The sequence below is a fragment of the Geotrypetes seraphini genome, chromosome 2, assembly GCF_902459505.1.
Source record: "Geotrypetes seraphini chromosome 2, aGeoSer1.1, whole genome shotgun sequence".
Classification (NCBI taxonomy): domain Eukaryota; kingdom Metazoa; phylum Chordata; class Amphibia; order Gymnophiona; family Dermophiidae; genus Geotrypetes; species Geotrypetes seraphini.
In genome coordinates this window covers 23,808,178-23,827,546 of record NC_047085.1, presented here as the reverse complement: position 1 = coordinate 23,827,546, position 19,369 = coordinate 23,808,178, and the positions used below count along the sequence as shown (strand labels likewise).

Here is a 19,369-nt window from a genome sequence, read left to right as displayed (position 1 = left end):
AGACTTCGTCCCAAGAATATAAGAATGCCACCTCAATCCTCAAATCCCAAGGTTTCCAACAAATACAATTAAGGTTATGTTGGATGCATCACCACCTTACACTGTGCAGTTTATCAATATTTTATTTAATGATGACGGGTAATGAATCCTTTGTGAAACATTGCTATGTTTTGGGGGGGGGGGGGTTTAACTCGATGCACTAAGCATATCATTTAGGATCATAAAAACAGTTTAACATTACTTACCCCACTGGAGAGGTGCCAGCTGTAGATGTTCAAGAACCAACTGGTTAAGGACTCCTTCCACGCTAGCTTTTCCTTCTCGCTTCAAAGATGGGTGGAAAGAAGTTAAGGAAAATTGCATTCTCGGGGCAAGTTAATCACTGGAAAAGAAGACGTGAGAACGTAAGAACATAAGATTTGCCGCTGCTGGGTCAGACCAGTGGTCCATTGTGCCCAGCAGTCCACTCCCGCGGCGGCCCCTAGGTTACGTATTAGAAAGCGATCATCTAAAATGCAGCTGAAACATTTCACTGTTGGTTATAATCAACTATACAAACACACCAGCTCATTTTGTTAGCCAATGGATTCCACTAATCTCAAACTTTTGTCAAAAGTTTTTAAAATGGTAACCACCACCAGAATCAACATAACATCACTCTATACTTTCTGGAAGTAATGTGATGATTTCTCCTATTACTGAAAATTAATATTTTACCTACGATCCCAAGATGGTGCAGTGGTGAGCGGACAAAATAAACTGCGGCTTGCAATTTTGAAGCTAAGGCTGCAGAAACGGAAACCAGACTTCTTTAGAAAGGGGAAAAAGAAAGCGAAAGTTCATGAGCATCCCCTGGTGATGAAACAGGCAACGCTCAATTGTTTTTGAGCCACAGTGGGACCCAACGCCTCTTCCCCTTTGGCTATGCCTGGAACGGAAACTTCAGGCAGGAAGTAGTTTGACTGCTGATCAGGTTACTCCGGTGAGCAAGGGGGGGCAGACGACAGAAACACTTCATTGTTAAAACCGGCTGGGAAGAGTTTTTTGGGAGTGTGACTCACAGTTTAATATAGATTTCCTAGTTTTTTCTTTTTTTTCTTATTGTTCCTGGGTTCCTATTGCTATTACGTTGTGGGAGAAAAATATTTTCTTCAGGTTTTTTTTTTTTTACGAAAAATTTTCTAAGTTTTCTGTATTATCCCAGGGATATGGTGATGTATTAAATTTGAAATGCATAAAAATAAAATATATATATCTAATATAATAAAACCCTAAGCGCGCATGCGCTGTTGAAACATCGTGATTCCTGGCGCCGTGAGGTGTGCTTCTGTGGCAGTATTCTACTTGACACCTCACGGCGCCTGCGGTAGCTGGAGGCGCGTGCGGAGGCTGGAGGCGCGTGAGTGTGCAGCTCTTTCAACGGCGGTCGGCTTCAGGCGCATGCGTCTGTGTTTGGTGGTTTGTCGGACCGGCAGGAGTGCGGTTGCAGTGGCGGTTTGACAACGGCTGCATTGCGCCTAGAGGACCGGCAGGAGAGTGGCGGTTGCGGTGACAGTTTGACAACGGCGCCACCGGCAGTTTGTCTCCTGTTAGTAGGGGCTGGAGAGTGTCGGTTGTGGTGCTGCTTTGCTTAGAAGAAGGGCAGGAGGGTGTGCAGCGGCTGCTATAAGGTAAAAAATAACCATGCTGATAAAAAAAATACTACTGCTCAGGGAAGTGGAGAGGGAGAGGGAAAGGGGGCTGCTTTGGAGGGAGGGGTGTGCTGGGAGGCAGACAGACAAAAGGGGGCCAGAAGAGACAGAGAAATGCAGGCAGGGGGCCAGGCAGAAAGACAGAGAGACAAACAGAAAGAAAAACAGGGGGCCAGGCAGAGAGACAGACAGACAGAAAGACAGAGGGCCAGGCAGAAAGACACTAAGGACATAGGAAGGAGGCACTGAAACCACTGAGGACATAGAAGGCACTGAGGGCACTAAGGACATAGGATGGGACACTATGGACATAGGAAGGGGGGCCACGGAGAGATAGGCAGGCATTGCACAACAGAGATATACAGGCAGGCAGGGAGACAGAGAGAGAAAGAAAGACAGACAGACAGGAGGCCAGGAAGAGACACAACCAGAAATAATGACAGACAGACAGACATCTACTCTAGCACCTGTTAATGTAACGGGCTTAAACACTAAAATTATATGTATATTTAAGTTTACCTCAGCTGGATAGGAAGAAAAGGGAAGGAATACTCCTAACTCCCACTCACCATAAAATTACCTATGTCCATCCTATCATTCCCTGCAAGAAACTCCCCAACCCCCTATATGTCTTGTCTGTCCAAATTAGATTGTAAGCCAGACCGTCTTGTTGCATGTTGAATGTATAGTGCTGCGTGCACTTTTCAGCACTATAGAAATGATCAATAGTAGTAGTGGAAGGAAGGAAAGGGGAAAGACTTGAAATTCTGCCTTTTTGTTTATGTATCTTATACAAGAACTCTTTCTGTCCCTCATTGGATCACAATCTTTTTTTTTTGGGGGGGGGGAGCAGAGTTAGGGCTCTTTTTATTAAGGTGCGCTACCGGTTTTAGCGCATGCTAAACGCTAAGGCCTCTATAGAGCTTGTGTTAGTATTTTTCATTTAGCACGTGGTTTGTGCGCGCTAAAAACACTAGCGCACCATAGTAAAAGAAGCCCTTAATCTTAGAGATGGGAGAGGTTAGCATTTATAAAATATATGCAAATGCAAATAATTGCATGGGGTAATCTCCAAATGGAAAGTATATTCATATTTTCATTTTGAAAATAAGAACATAAGAATTGCCATCTCTGGATCAGACCCTGGGTCCATCAAGTCCGGTGATCTGCACACACGGAGGCCCCACCAGGTGTACTCTGGCCTAGTTTTAGTCCCCATATCACCGTATGCTTCTCAAGGGAGATGTGCATCTAATTTACCCTTACCCGTATCACTCTATGCCACTCTTAAGGAGATGTGCAATGCATCTAGTTTACCCTTAAATCCTAGAACGGTGGATTCTGCAATTACTTCCTCTGGGAGAGCATTCCAGGTGTCCACCACTCGCTGCATGAAACAGAACTTCATGATATTCGTCCTGGACCTGTCCCCCCTCAGCTTCAGTTTATGTCCTCTTGTCCGTGTCACATCGGACATTGTAAATAACTGCTTTCCCTGCTCCATTGTGTCGAATCCTTTCAGTATTTTGAAAGTCGCGATCAAATCCCCTTGCAGTTTCCTAAGTAGTTCCTCGTAGTCCAGGTTCTCCATACCTTTCACTAGCCTACCTATCGCATAAGTTCGGCAGCCTCTTATAAATATATCCTCTGTGTTGTAAACCTTTTTCTTCTAGCCAGAAACACTATAAATTTTCAGATAACAACAAATATCAGGAGGGAGAGCTCCATCTATGGCAATGTTCAAATCTAAGCTAAAAGCCCATTTTTATCATTCCTTTTGCAAAATTTTTATCATTCCTAAACTAAACTAAACCTTAGGTTTGTATACCGCACCATCTCCACAAGCGTAGAGCTCGGCACGGTTTACAGGATTAGGTTGAAAAGGAGCTACAATGAAGGGTTATAGGAAAGGAGCTAGGAAGATAAAGAACCAAAGAGCGGGAGGTGTTAGATTTTTGAAAAGAGCCAAGTTTTCAGGTGTTTGCGGAAGGATTGGAGGGAGCTTGAAATTCTGAGCGGGGATGTGAGGTTGTTCCAGAGTTCTGTGGTTCTAAAGGGGAGGGATGTTCCTAGTTTTCCTACGCGGGATATACCTTTTGCAGAGGGGAATGATAGTTTCAGTTTTTGGGAAGATCTAGTGGAATTAGGGTTAGAGGAGTTCCAGAAGAGAGGGGTTAACGGGAGGGAGGATGCCATGTAGGATCTTGAAAGCTAAACAGGCACATTTAAAGAGGACTCTGGAGTGAACTGGGAGCCAGTGAAGTTTGAACAGGAGTGGGGAAACTGTTTTATCATTCCCTTTGCAAAATTCCCTAATCCCTATTTGTCCATTTTAATTAGATTGTAAGCTCTATCGAGCAGCGATTGTCTCTTACATGTTTAATGTACAACACTGCTTACATCTAGCAGAGCTATAGGAATGATAAGTACACTTCTCCCTCCGTATTCGCGGTTTCTGCACTCGAGGTTTAGCTTATTCGTGATTTTTCGCATGCTGACTCCACCCCAAAAAATTATATCATAAGTAAAGTTCCTTTTCCTTTAATGTACCGATAAAAAAGTTTAGCGCTTACCAACATTCACTCTGAAAATTGCTGCTTCCATGATTTCTCCTACAAAATCGCTGCTTTAAATCTTTCACCCTCAAAATCGCTGTTTCCCAGCTTCCCAGTGTGCACAGAGAGAAACGCTGCTTCCCAGCATGCATGGAGATAATCGCTATTACCCTGAAAATCGCTGGGAATCCCTGCTTACCTGCTACTTCAATAGTAATAATAGTGGCTGTTTCAAAAACCGCGAATAACAGTTGAAAAGTTATTTGCGGTTTCAATAGCAAAATCGCTGGCTGTTACAAAAAAACGCAAATAACATATAAAAAGTTATTTGTGGTTTTTCCATATTCGCGGCTATGTTCTGCCCGCATCCACCGTGAATACGGAGGGAGAAGTGTAGTAGTAGGCAATTCTGTTAGTGATAAGGAAATACAGTACCTAATTCACATCAATGAACCTTGCTTTGAGCTATCATTACAGAGGCTTGAATAAAGTATCTAAATGAAAACTATAAATATTTTACTCTTACAAGACACGGTAGTCACTTCAAACAATCATTTTGGCTCAAAATCGAAAAATCACTAAATACCCCTTACATTCAACGCCACTGCTGTTATTGTTTCTTAATTAGAAACCGTACCATACCATATTTTCAACAAGGAATCATTGCGGCTTACAATAAGACTGGGAATAGTTATTACATTAGCAATTAGATTCTAGAAAGCGTATTGGATAGAGATCAGTCATTATCATTCTTCTGAAGCTGTAATAGGAAGGGAATAAAGTGTAGCATGTGAATCTAAAGTCACTTGGTAGGAAGAAAGAGGCTAGCTAGATATATAGATTACATGCATTATATCCATTTGGGATGATTCAGAAAATCAATAGTAACCTATTTGTTTAAAAAAGCAAGCTGGCCTAGCTTGGCTATAATTAACTTTTTTCCCCCTTGCCCTTTAGCCAGAGATTTCACAGTCTGAGAAAGAATGAACAAGTGATGTAAATAAAGAACCACAGTCCCGTTACTTCTTAAACCATTTTAATCCTAGTGGCTTTCTATAGTCCATGTTATCAGACAGAGAGATCGATCGCTAACAGTGTTCAGCGACAGCACTAGGGACTCAATGCATTCATAGCCCGTGGCTTTAAGTGTCCTCTCCTCATTGGACCTACTTTATACTATTTTTATTAATCAAGGGTTTTCAACTTATTAATACTTCTTCCATATCAATATATATAAGTAAGTACTGTACTTAGCTTACTGGTCGCACCACTAAGCTAAGTACTTACTTATATACAGTGGAACCTCGGTTTGCGAGTAACCCGGTTTGCGAGTGTTTTGCAAGACAAGCAAAACACTCAGCAAACTTTTGCTTCGCAAACCGAGCATGCGAGCACCTCCCCCCGCTCTAATCGGCATCGCACCCCCCGAACCAGCATCGAAACCTCCCCCGCGAGAACCGCATCGTACTCCCGTGCTGAAAGCGCCATCCGCCCGCCCTTCTTCTCAAACACGCTCCTTACCCCTTCTGCTGGTTGTGAGAGTGAAAGCAAGCTCCCGCCTCTTGCCTGGGCCGGGCCTTGAGCATCTGAGCAGAAGGGGTAAGGAGCGTGTTTGAGAGGAAGGGCGGGCGGATGCCACTTTCAGCACGGGGGTGCAATGCGGTTCTCGCGGGGGGGGGTGTTGCGGGGGGAGGGGGTTGCGATGCCGGTTCGGGGGGGTGCGATACCGGTTAAAGCGGGGGGGGGGGGAGGAGGGGGTGATGGAGCAGCGCCAGTAGCCTCGGGTGGGAGGGGATTTGGTGGAACGAATCAAAGCGGGTTTCCATTCATTCCTATGGGGAAACTCACTTTGATATATGAGTAACTTGATTTATGAGCATGCTTCTGGAACAAATTATGCTCGTAAACCACTGTATATTGATATGGAAGAAGTATTAATAAGTTGAAAACCCTTGATTAATAAATATAGTATAAAGTAGGTCCGATGAGGAGAGGACACTTAAAGCCACGGACTATGAATGCATTGAGTCCCTGGTGGTGTCGCGGAGGACTGAGAAATATACTGGACACTGTTTAAACGTATGAACAGTAGCCTATTGACATCTGCGAGTTGTTGATTTCTCAGATACTTAACTCTATAGAAAATTTGAGTGCCTTGGTAAATCAGAATAAAGACTGTAAGATCCATACCTTAGATCAGGCCCAATAAAAGTAGAAAGGATACAATTACTTACACATTTTTTTTTTAGAGTAACAATAAGAAAAACTGGATTACATGAAATGAGAGGGGGGAGGGTACTGATTGGGGTTTTCAAAACAGCATTCTTTTCTCATAGCCTGGGGACTTTGCACCAATTTTCAAAGTGCAAGATGCCGAAGGGTAAAAATATCCGTTTACACCTTTTTTTTTTTTCAGCAGATACTTTTCCAAATGAAAAAATGCACAAACATTTGAAAATATGATGCAAATCATAGAACACCACCAGGGTGCTACTTTCTAAGGCAGTGTCAGGTCAAAAGCGCGCCGGGACAAAGGCGCGCCCAGACAATTGAGCGCAGCGCGCGCCGCCGCACCACTCTAAATTACAGTTTTTAGGGGCTCCGACGGGGGATTTTGTTGGGGAACCCCCTCAGTATACTTAATAGACATCGCGCCGGCGTTATGGGGGCGTTGTGGGGGGTGTGGGGGGTTGTAACCCCCCACATTTTCCTGAAAACTTCACTTTTTCCCTGTTTTTAGGGAAAAAGTTCAGTTTACAGTAAAATGTGGAGGGTTACAACCCCCCAAACCCCCCATAACGCCGGCGCGATGTCTATTAAGTAAACTGAGGGGGTTCCCCAACAAAATCCCCCGTCGGAGCCCCTAAAAACTGTAATTTAGAGCGGCGCGTGCTGCGCTCAATTGTCGGCGCGCGCTTTTGTCTTTCGTGCCGTTGTCTATGAACCTTCTAAGGCAGCTAAAACTATTGATTTATTGATTTCTATCCCGTCCTCCTAGTAGCTCAGAACAAGTTACAAGCAAATATTCACAGTGGAATGTATTTGGACAGCAACTTAAGTTCAGGTCAGGAACGGCGAGGAGGGTGCAGAAAGGAGGGGGGAATAAAAGGGGGTCAAGGGATGACCTTAGGAAATTGGAAGACTGAATTGGCAGATGAAATGTAATGTGGACAAATGCAAAGTGATGCACATTAGGAAGAATAACCCAAATAACAGTTACCAGATGCTAGGTTCACCTTTGGGATTAGCGCCCAAGAAAAGGATCTTTTTAGTCTCGCAATTCCATATTTTATCTTCTTCCTTTCATTAATATATCTAAAAAAAAGGGATGGATAACAAGACTAAGAATATTATAATGCCTCTGTATTGCTCCATGATGTGACCTCACCTGGTACTGCGTTCAATTCTGGTCTCCTAGAAAAGGTTCAAAGAAGAGTGGCCAAGATGATAAAAGAGTTGGAACTCCTCTCATTTGAGGACAGACTAAAAAGGTTACGGCTCTTCAGCTTGGAAAAGAGACGGCTGAGGGGAGATAGGATTGAAGTCTACAAAATCCTGAATAGAGTAGAATGGGTACAATGGATCAATTTTTAACTCCGTCAAAAATTACAAAGACTAGGGGACACTCGATGAAGTTAGAGAGAAATACTTTTAAAACCAATAGGCGGAAATATTTTTTCACTCAGAGAATAGTTAAGCTCTTGAATGTATTGCCAGAGGTTGTGGTAAGAGCAGATAGCGTAGCTGGTTTTAAGAAAGGTTTGGACAATTTCCTGGAGGAAAAGTCCATAGTCTGTTATTGAGAAAGACATGGGGGAAGCTATTGCTTGCCCTGGACCAGTAACATGGAATGTTGTTACTCCTTGGGTTTTGGACAGGTACTAGTGACCTGGATTGGCCACTGTGAAACGAGCTACTGGACTTGATGGACCATTTGTCTGACCCATTAAGGCTATTCTTATGTTCTTATTCACTGGATTGGTAAAGGTGAACAAAGGTATCACCTTCTCTCTCCATGACAATCCATGTTGCTTCTTCCTTTTCCCTGTTGCCCTGAATTTTAGCCGCTCTTATGATTTTCATGTATAGTGCTATTCCTCCATCTTTTCAACCAGCTCCATCCTTCCTAAAGAGATTGTAGCTCAGTATGGCTGCATCCTATATATGGGAATCATCAATCCTTGTCTCTGAGATAGCAACAGGATTTAAATCTGCCTCTAATAACAGCACTGTACACATTATAGCAGGTACCTGTCCCTAGTGGGCTCACAATCTACGTTTTTTGTATCTGGGGTAATGGAGGGTTATGTGATTTATTCACTTAGTCTTATATGTTTTCTTAGGGTTAAGGAACTTGCCCAAAGTCACAAAAAACTGCCGTGGAAATCGAATCCAGTTTGCCAGGATCAAAGCCTGCTGTACTAACCAGTACGCTTTGATATACACTTGAAGGGCAGTCTATAAGATATTTAATAAATATAAACTAACCATTAGGCCACTCATCCACTCCACTTAACACTATAAGCTCAAAAGCCATTAAAAGCTTTGCAACATCTGCTGTCTTAACAGTTAACATATGGTACGGTGCCACACAAATTTAAGTTGCCGTCGCCATCTATTCCATGCTTGTCAGTTAATATGAGAATTAGTGCATAGTAAGTGTCAAGCTGTTGAATTTAATGTTAGCATGGGCAATCTAATTCCTTTGTTATTTGCTTAATGTACTTTACTAAAAGGGGGACATGATCTCAGAAGTTAAATAATGACCTTATCTTATATCATCATAACATAGGCAAACAAAGGTGCGCTAGGGCCTTAACACGCGGAATAGCGTGTGCCAAGTTGCCGCGCGTGCTAGACCTTAACGACAGCGTTATTTTAGAAGCGTACTGCGCGGTTTAGTGCACGGTAATTTTGTGCGTGCGCTAAAAACACTAGCGCACCTTAGTAAAAGGAGCCCATAGTTTATTACAGTGTTTCTCAACACGCGGTACAAGTACCCTTGGGGTTACGCAGGCCTCCCATTGGGAATATGCGGCCTGGCCGCCGCCAGGGATCCCTCCCTGTGTCCCGCTGGGGTTTCATGCCTGCCCCCCGCTGAAGCCGCCACTACCGAAGATCCTTCCCTCACTCCCTGTCTACAAGCACGCACCCCCCCGCCCCACCCTTGAAGCTGACCCTACCACCAAATCAGAGCTGACATGCTCCATCACCCCCCCCCCCCCCAGCAGCAACTCTGCACATGGCACGTGCAGCGACTCACATGCTGAATGCGGCCGGCCCACAAGCCTTCCCCCCGTTACAATTAGTACTATTATTATGGGGGTGGGGTCAGGGGTGGAGCTTGGGCGGGATTGGGGCAGAGCTTGTGCAGGGGTACTTGGTTGGGATTTGTTAGGCTTAGGGGGTACTTAGCTTGAAGAAGTTGAGAATCACTGGTTTATTATACCGCTTATCATTACATAAAAGGCAGGGGAATGGTGCCACCGCCCCAGGCACCTCTCTTCCTTGCTATGCCACTGGCCCTGGCAGTGAATAAAAAGTTCACATCTTGACTAAAGGAATAAAAAGAAAAGCAAACTAAATACAGTATTATCGTACACTTAGGGCCAGATTCTGTATAGGACGCCCGGTCTCAGAAGTCGCCTAAGTGGCTCTTGAGAATAGCACAAGGTTGTCCTATATAGAATCGTATCTATCCTCACAGACAGATGCCTAAGCCCACCTAATACTACGATTCTCAAACCTGTGTCCCTGTCACAGGAGCCAGTTAGAGAACTGGATTGCCGCTGAGCTGATCGCAGCAAGGGAATCTCCCTCCCCACAAAGACTACCAGCAAGAGGAATGCTGGAATCCCCTAAGCCAGACCCTCTCCCCACACCTGAATATCCGCAGCCAGAATGCACTGCGAGAGAGGCCTAAAATTCCGGTTGGCCAGGTTTCTTAGGCTCCTCCCCAATGCAACTCACAATGCACTGGGAAGGGGAAGGTCCACCATTCAGTAAAGGTGGGCCTGCCAACCAGAGGGAGTGGGCTGGGAGGTTGGGGTGCCAGTGTCTCGGGGGGTGGGAGGTTTCCGGCAGGAGGGACTGGCCTACATTTCAGGCACCTATTGTGACCCTAGAGAGACACTTAAGGCACCTAAGCTCGTCTAAGGCCACTTACAGGCGAAACCACGTCCACACTTAGCCTTAGGCAAGATTAGGTGGCCCTATGCGCCTCCCTGGGTTTGCAAAAATGCCTGCAATTTAGGCGATGCTCCTTGGGACTGTTAAAAAAAAAAATGTTTATCCTGATTGGCTGGCTAGATAATCGGGATGCCGTTTATAAAATTTGCCCCTTAAAGTTTGATGAAGTTACAGGGAAATACTTTTAAAACCAATAGAAGGAAACATTTTTTCACTCAGAGAATAGTTAAGGTCTGGAACGCATTGCCAGAGGGTGTGGTAAGAGCAGATAGCGTAGCTGGTTTTAAGACAGGTTTGAACAATTCCCTGGAGGAAAATTCCATAGTCGATTATTGAGAAAGACATGGAGGAAGCCACTGCTTGCCCTGGATCGGTAGCATAGAATGTTGCTACTCTGGGGATTCCGGAATCTTCTTTGGGGATTCTGCATGGAATGTTGCTACTCCTTGGGTTTTGACCAGGTACTAGGGACCTGGATTGGCCACCATGAGAACGGGCTACTGGGCTTGATGGAAGCCCATTGGTCTGACCCAGTCAAGGCTATTCTTATGTTCTTATAGTGCCTTAAATGTTAGACCTGTTTCTGGGTATATTTGACCTGCTCATTCCAGAAATGGCACCAGATTTCTCCAATCAGTTCTAGTTTTTGTGATGCAGAACATGTGACATATACCACTCTTCACTCTGCTCGCCCATTACAAAATCAGGATATTTTAAAGTAGTGTTTAAATTAATATATTTTTAAGTATGAAGGAAACATTAAAAATTAAAAGTGTACAACATAAAAATTTACTTATTTCATACCAAAGCACAAGTTTATGATACAAACTTTCCAGTCATTCGACAAACAAGCAGCTCCTTTTATAAGATTTCCGAGAGTGGGATCTGCCAGGACAATCCCACATAAGATTCCAACAATAGTCTGCCATCATGTGTGCATCCTATTTTCCTTGGTATCTGGCTTCTATTGTTTTTGTCTTGGTGAAATCTTTCACCTTGCTCTTCGATTAAGTCGCCAAGGTTCTCTGGAAAGCGATCTAAAGTGACTGTGCAGATAATGGAGTTTAACACTCATGTTACAGCCAAGCCTGTTGAAATGAGCATAACATAACATAACATTGTGCTTACTAACCACATAACCGTAAGTTCAACGCGGTTTACAAAAGATTATAAACAGTTAACATAGTCTAGAACAGTGTTCTAGAAATTTTCTGCTGGTCCACAGGGCCGGCACCCCCATTGGGCCCAAGACAGTGTTCTTCAGCCGCCAGTCCATGGTGAGATCAATGCAGCATCTTTGGACTGGCTCCCTGAGTGCTGCAGTGCACAAAGCCTTGGAAAAAGGCTCCAACATGTGTCCTGCGCCTAAACCGGAAGCCTTCTCTCTAATTTCACAACGTCAGAGGGAAGGCTTCCAGAGGAGTTGCGGGACGCACGCGAGGAGCCGCTACCCACAGCTTTGTGCAATGCAGCACTCAGGGAGCCGGCCCGAAGACGCCGCGTTGATCGCACCGTGGACCGGCCCGAAGATAACACCGGGGGGCAGGCCAGAAGGCAAGGCACAGCTTGGAGGGAAAGAGACAACAATGATAGGGGGAATGCTTTTATTTTTTTATTTAGTGATTGATTTACCTCTGCTGTCTGTTCAGGAAGAAATTTATTTGTTTCTTTTCCTCTGGGGTTGTACTGCTTGCAGAGTCTTGCATCTTAGGGTTTGTTTGTATATATTAGTACTTTTAGTTTTTGGTCTTTCATTTGCATGGGGTTATCTGTTTTGTGGTAGGAATGAATGTTGAAAAGCATACAGTATGCTTTGTGTATTTTTATTTTGTGATTAACCATTATGTGTTGTTAATACAATTATATTGTGTGTGTGTGTGTATATATGAAAAATGAATGGAAAAAATGATGTTACAATTAGTACTATTATGGAGGCGGGGTCTGGGGCGGAGATTGGCACGACGTAGCCCAGTGTTCTTCAACTGTCGGTCCGCAGACCGGTGCCAGTCCAGAAAATAATTATTTTCTTTTCACTGGTCCATAGGTGTCAAAAGGTTGAAGAACACTGGTCTAGAAGACAGGAATAAATTAATTGACCAAATACTTTGAAACAAAATAAGTCATACTTAGAAAAAAGATAAGTCTTCAACAGTGTTCTGAAATGTTTATAAGAGTAAGCTGTAAGCAACAATGGTCGGAATTCTTTGTCGTGGGAAGCTACCTGAAACGCTAAAGTATGATTGAATTTTTTTTTTACTTTTGCAGCCCTGTGGAGGAGGAAATTAAACAGAGCATGAGGTTTCCTGCTGTGTTTATCTGAAGCTATGGAAAGTCTATTAACCAAATAGAGAAGAGATGTGCCATATAAAGCCTTATAGCAAAAGTAACCCAGCTTAAACAGTACCCGGGCCTCCAGTGGCAACCAATGCAAGTCACAATAAAAAGGCGTAACTTGGTCATACTTCTTCAGACCGTAAATCAGTCTGACTGCTGTGTTCTGTATCAGTAGTAATCTCGCCAACTCTTTCTTGGTGATTGTCAAATAGACAATACTAGAGTAATCAAGCAGACTCAGTAGTAACGATTGAACCAAAAGTCTAAAAGCAGAAAATTCAAAGTATGGTCTGATTGTTTGTAGTTTCACCAACTATCTAGAAGACCATAACATACTTCACCCCACACAATCTGGCTTCAAAACCAACTTCAGCACAGAGACATTACTAGGCTCCCTTATAGACACAGCCAGACAACACCTCAACACAGGAAAAAAAATGCTTCTCATACAACTGGACATGACCGCAGCATTTGACCTGGTAGATTATAACATCCTACTGCAAATCTTGGACACAATAGGTATCTCAGACAAAGTATATTCATGGTTTGAAGGCTTCCTTAAATCCAGATCATACAGAGTAAAATCGGATAAAGTAAAATCCGAACCTTGGTCCAACCCCTGCGGCGTACCACAAGGATCCCCACTATCCCCTACTCTCTTCAACCTGTATACTGCCTCTCTCAGGACATACCTGGACAACCTAGGCATAATCACCTATAGTTATGCGGACGATATTACCATTCTCATACCTTTTGATCAACCAAAGACCGCCATGATGGACACATTACACCGAACACTAGAAACAATAGCGACCTGGATGAAAGATCACAAACTGAAACTCAACCCAGACAAAACAAAATTCACCCTCCTCGAAAATAACAAAGCCCCAACCATAACCAATATAGAAATCAAATCAATCAACTACCCCTTCCAAACCACCCTAAAACTACTAGGAATGACTATAGACAGATGCTGCACCATGCAACCACAAATAAATAAAACAATACAGAAATCTTTCGCAGTTATGAGAAACCTAAGACAAGTCCGAAAATTATTTGAAAGAACACAATTCCAACTCATAGTACAATCCCTAATTCTAGGTCTACTAGATTACTGCCCTGCAACAATGACTAAACAGCTACAAACAATCCAAAATATAGCTCTGAGACTCATCTATTCATCGAGGAAACACGATCATATTACAGAAGCATTCATCAACTCACACTGGCTATCAATTCAAGAAAGAATACTATTTAAATTCTACTGTATACTATTTAAAACTTTAAATGGAGACAGCCCAACCTACCTGAACAACCGCTTCATCCAAGCTACCTCAACCAGACATAGAAAACCACACACCCCATTCACACACCCTCCAATCAAAGAAGTTAAACGGAAAAAACTATATGATGGCCACTCAAGTAGCAAAACTAGATAACCAAATCTCCAATTTACTGATAACCACCCTAGACTACAAGATGTTCAGAAAAGAAATAAAAACTATACTCTTCAAGAAATCCCTGAACAGACTTAACATCACAAATACCTCCTTCCTCCCATTTTCTTCCTGCCGCACAGATACTACCTGATCTACTCTCTATCTTCTCTAGAAATGACCAATGATCTTCCATTGTTACAGGCTGAAGTACATTCTTTTCTTTAGTCTGGAGGCAAGCAATTCAGAAGACTCCTTGGAAATATTTAAGTCCCTGATCAAATCACTCAATTCATTCTGGTCAAAATGTTCACTATGTGAAGTTGGTTGGGAATCAGTGTCACTGCCCCTACTTTCTTTACCTCGTGTGATATCAGACATGCAAGGTCACGGTAATACCTCCCCCAATCAAGGAAGTAAAACGATCAAAACTACACAACGGCCTCCTAGCCACTCAAGCCACAAGACTGGATAACCAGATTTCCAACCTTCTGACGTCCACCCCAGACTACAAGACATTCAGAAAAGAAATAAAAACTATACTTTTCAAGAAATTCCTGAAGCAGCCATAACATCACGTACTCTTAATAACTCTAAAACTGACAATTGATCTACCCTTTACTTCACTAGTAATAACAACAGAGCTTCCATTGTGACCCCCTTCTTAATTCTTTTGCAAACCGACTTATCCTTAACAACCTGTGAAATGTTTAAAAGATCTACTACTTACCTCTCTAGCTAATCAATAGTTCTCCCATTGTAACAACGTTTTTATTAATCTTTTGTAATCCGCCTTGAACCGCAAGGTAATGGCGGAATAGAAATCCCTAATGTAATGTAATGTAATGTAATACTCGAAAGGGTTCAGAGAAGAGTGACTAAAATGGTTAAGGGGATGGAGGAGTTGCTGTAAGGTGAGAGATTGGAGAAGCTGGGCCTCTTCGCCCTTGAAAAGAGGAGACTGCAAGGGGACATGATCGAAACATTAAAAATACTGAAGGGAATAGACTTAGTAGAGAGAGACAGACTGTTCACCCTCTCCAAAGTAGGGAGAACAAGAGGGCACTCTCTAAAGTTGAAAAGGGATAGATTCCATACGAACGCAAGGAAGTTCTTCTTCACCCAGAGAGTGGTAGAAAACTGGAACGCTCTTCCGGAGTCTGTTATAGAGGAAAACACCCTCCAGGGTTTCAAGAGAAAGTTGGACAAGTTCATGCTAAACTGGTGAGACTGGACTCATTTGGAGCACTGGTCTTGACCTAGGGGCCGTCGCGTGAGCAGACTGCTGGGCAGGATGGACCATTGCTCTGGCCCAGCAGTGGCAATTATTATGTTCTTATGTTCTCTGAGAGCTGTAGTAGTTCATGGAAAGGTGGAACGGGTACAAGATTCAAGCGTAGAATAGATCTCTGGCTGAAGGTAGATTAGGGTAAGACCACTTGTCATAATTATTTTGAATGATGCCTATGATATTAACAATACAAAAATAACAGTCGTTGAAGTTGTTTTTCGGTTCCCTCCATACCATTGGTATTCCAAATTTCAGGTAGCTTCTCTTTCCATTTGTCCACTAGCGCAAATGCACTATACAAGTTCAAGATGTCAATGCTCCTTTAGTGTCTCACTGTCTAACTGCTCAACATTCCTGTGGGGAGTTACATTTTGTGGTTTTGGAAGTAGTTTTGTCCTCGTTATATGGAGGCATTTAAATGCTATTCTCCTCAAGAAAGAAAAATGATGGATTTATCAGTTAAATAGTTTAGCCCCTGCAGATTTAAATCAAGAATAGGATCTGTAAGATGTTAATAGTGTCAAAAAAGGGGCAAATTTGAGGTTTAAAACTTGATGAATGTATTGTATGGGTGCCGATATTGACAATAATGAATGGGGGTTTCTCTAAGTATATGAGGGCAGCCAAAAAGTTTCATCGCAGAACAGCAAGGCAGAGGAATGAGGAGGTTCCCTCCATCTTGTCCCTCCCTCCTCCACCCAACGCTGCTCCAGTCCTCCCTAGAACAAAAAAATAATCCTACCCATACCACAAAAAAAGAAAACTCCAAACTTCCTCACATACAACACCAACCAACCCACACCTCTCAACTCCACAAAATGAAGATAACAAAACAGAAACAAATAGTCATCGTCCTGTTACTCTTGATCCTAACAAACCAGAAAGCAAAAGGAAACTATAACTCTCCAATTATAGTTTTAGTAACAAGTAACAGAAACCACCACCCAGCAGGAAGATACCATATAAATGTGGTTGACTGCTCCTCCTGAATGCACCATAGTATCACCCAGACCTGGGGGAGAAGACCTACAAACACCTCCCAAAACCATCCCAGGAACAACCCCCCAAGCAAACAACCTCAATAGGCACAGAAATCCAAGACACCAAAAAACTTTTCAATCTACTAAAGGAACTCACAGACACCAAACCCTACCTAGCCACCAATACCGCACCTCCCCCACAGCAAACAAACTGGCTGAATTCTTCAGAAACAAAATCTCAACAGCCAGAAACACTTTCACCGGGACCCCAAGCCATCTCAATGAAATCTCATTACCACCCATAGAAAAAGAGGCCTATGCAGCAGACAGAAACTGGTCAGCCTTCCCAAACTTACAATGGTCCAACCTAGAAAGACTCTACAACAAATACAATCATGCAGCCTGCGACCTCAACCACTGCCTCCCATATCTGTTAAAAGCAGCCAGCACTAAATTTCACACCCACCTCATGCGGTGGATCAGTTACATGCTAACAGAGGGCCAATTTCCACAAGACCTATCCAAAATCATCATAATCCCTATCCTGAAAGATCCAAAGGGAGCTACAGAACAGCCATCCAATTCTCCCTGGAAATGCCCAGGCCAACTCTTGTTGTAAACCGCATAGAACTAAAAAGTATTAGCGGGATAGAAGACACCAATGTAATGTAATGTAATATGACTGATATATTGAAACAGGATAGGATATCAAGATGATGATATAGGGAGAGGAAATGATGTATAATATGGGCAGTGTCCATTTAGTACCTTTGAAAATAGTTGGAAGAAAGAAAGGAAACAACGCGGCTGCATGTTGAAAGGGAATCATTGTTATTCTTGAGTATGTGGAGTCTTTGCTATTCTCACTGTTGGTTAATGTAGTTGTATGTGCTTGCTCTGGTATATTATTTGTTGTTTGAAGTAGGTTTCAAGTGTTTCAGTGGTATGTGAGTAACAGCTTCACTTGGCAGAAAGTGAGTCAATATAATATCTTATTTGTGTGGTAGATTGTCCAGTTGGTGAAGGCTCCCGCGATGAAGATCTGATTGATCAAAATGCTTTCCTTGGACTGTTTGTGGAAGTCAAAAGTATCAGGAATAGTTCACACCAAGCCAGCGATGGAGTCCGGTGGGACTGTTAAGATAAGTGCCCCCATTTTTAAAGAAATTTATTGAAAGTTTTGGATTTCTACATGAAAATTATAACTGTTTTAGCATAGCCACCAAAGCAGCAAAACTGGACAGACAAATCACCATTCTGTTGTCATCGACCACAGACTACAAAACCTTCAAGAAAGATACTAAGACCCTACTCTTCAAAAAATACATAAAACCTATCCAACACGACCAGTTCCTACCCAATTCCCACCAACCCAACTCTATACCCTTTATATACTCTAATACGCCCCCAACTACCCAACTAATATTAAATGCCTCTATTTACCCAACACTTACCATCTAACTCACTGATTATTCTTATTGCCCAATCACTTATCACCTTAAGATCTCGACAACTCTTTGGTAATTTCATATGTAACTCTTACGACATCTCTTATGCTATTCCTGTAAACTTTTATATAATTTCTGAAAACTTTTATATAATCTACTATGAACCGCAAGGTATTGGCGGAATAGAAATCACTAATGTAATGTAATGTAATAGAAACATAGAGTATGATGGCAGAAAAGGGCTGACGGCCCAACAAGTCTGCCCACTCAAGAACCCTCCCTCCCTCGAGAATCCATCTATTAAGCATTACTCTGGAGCAACCCCACCTGTCTGTCCCATTGTCCCTTGAAGTCGAGCCTGTTACTGGCTTCGACTACCTGACATGGAAGACCATTCCATCGATCAATTACCCTTTCGGTGAAGAAGTATTTCCTGGTGTCCTCATGAAATCTTCCCCCTCTGAGCTTTAGCGGATGCCCTCTTGTCGCCGTGGGACCCGTAAGAAAAAAGATTTCTTCCTCCACTTCAATGCGGCCCGTGATGTATTTGAATGTTTCTATCATGTCCCCCCTTTTTCTGCGCTCTTCGAGAGAATATAAGCACAGCCTGCTCAGACATTCTTCATATGGGAGATCTTTAAGTCCTGAGACCATCCTAGTGGCCATTCGCTGAATCGACTCCATTCTCTTCACGTCCTTTAGATAATGTGGCCTCCAAAACTAAACACAGTACTCCAGGTGAGGTCTCACCATGGATCTGTATAACGGTAGTATAACTTCAGGCTTTTGGCTGATAAAACTCCTTCTGATGCAACCCAGCATTTGTCTAGCCTTTGCTGAAGCTTTCTCCACCTGATTGGCAGCTTTCATATCTTCCCGGATGATTACTCCCAAGTCCCGTTCTGCTACAGTTCTTGTTAGCTTTTCACCATTTAGGGTGTATGTTCTGCATGGATTTCCGCTACCAAGGTGCACCACCTTACATTTTTTGGCATTAAAATTCAGTTGCCAAGTACTGGACCATTGTTCCAGTAAAAGCAGGTCCTGCTCCATAGTGTCAGGCATAGTTGCGCTGTCAGGTTCTGCTGCGCTGACCACAACGTTGCATAGTTTAGCGTCATCGGCAAATAATGTAATTTTTGCCTCGAAGTCCCTGAGGCAGATCCCTTACAAAGATATTAAATAGTATCGGGCCCAAGACCGAGCCCTGCGGTACTCCACTAGTCAGTTCCGATGTTTTGGAGGGAATACCGTTTACCATCATCCTTTGAAGTCTGCCGCACATCAGCTTTAGTTTTGTAGTCATCTCAAGTTTGATGGAGGAAGTAGCCACATGATTAGGACCTACTTTGCAGGATGAGGATCTGGAATAGCTTATGATCTGATCCACGGTTTTCTATGAAGCCCATTCCTCCTTTATTCTTTAAATCAAAAAAGCTTGCAAT

The 19,369-nt window shown here is 43.0% G+C and overlaps 1 protein-coding gene across 8 annotated transcripts in view; it reads right to left on the bottom strand.

The window, feature by feature from the left end:
• Positions 1-19,369, bottom strand: part of TRAPPC9 (trafficking protein particle complex 9) — a 1,198,476-nt gene that overhangs the window by 516,035 nt on the left and 663,072 nt on the right. For all 8 annotated transcript variants that reach the window (XM_033933661.1, XM_033933662.1, XM_033933667.1 and 5 more), the window contains one exon: positions 246-336. In XM_033933661.1, coding sequence (XP_033789552.1) covers positions 246-336 — 91 coding nt within the window. The remainder of the gene's footprint in view (positions 1-245; positions 337-19,369) is intronic.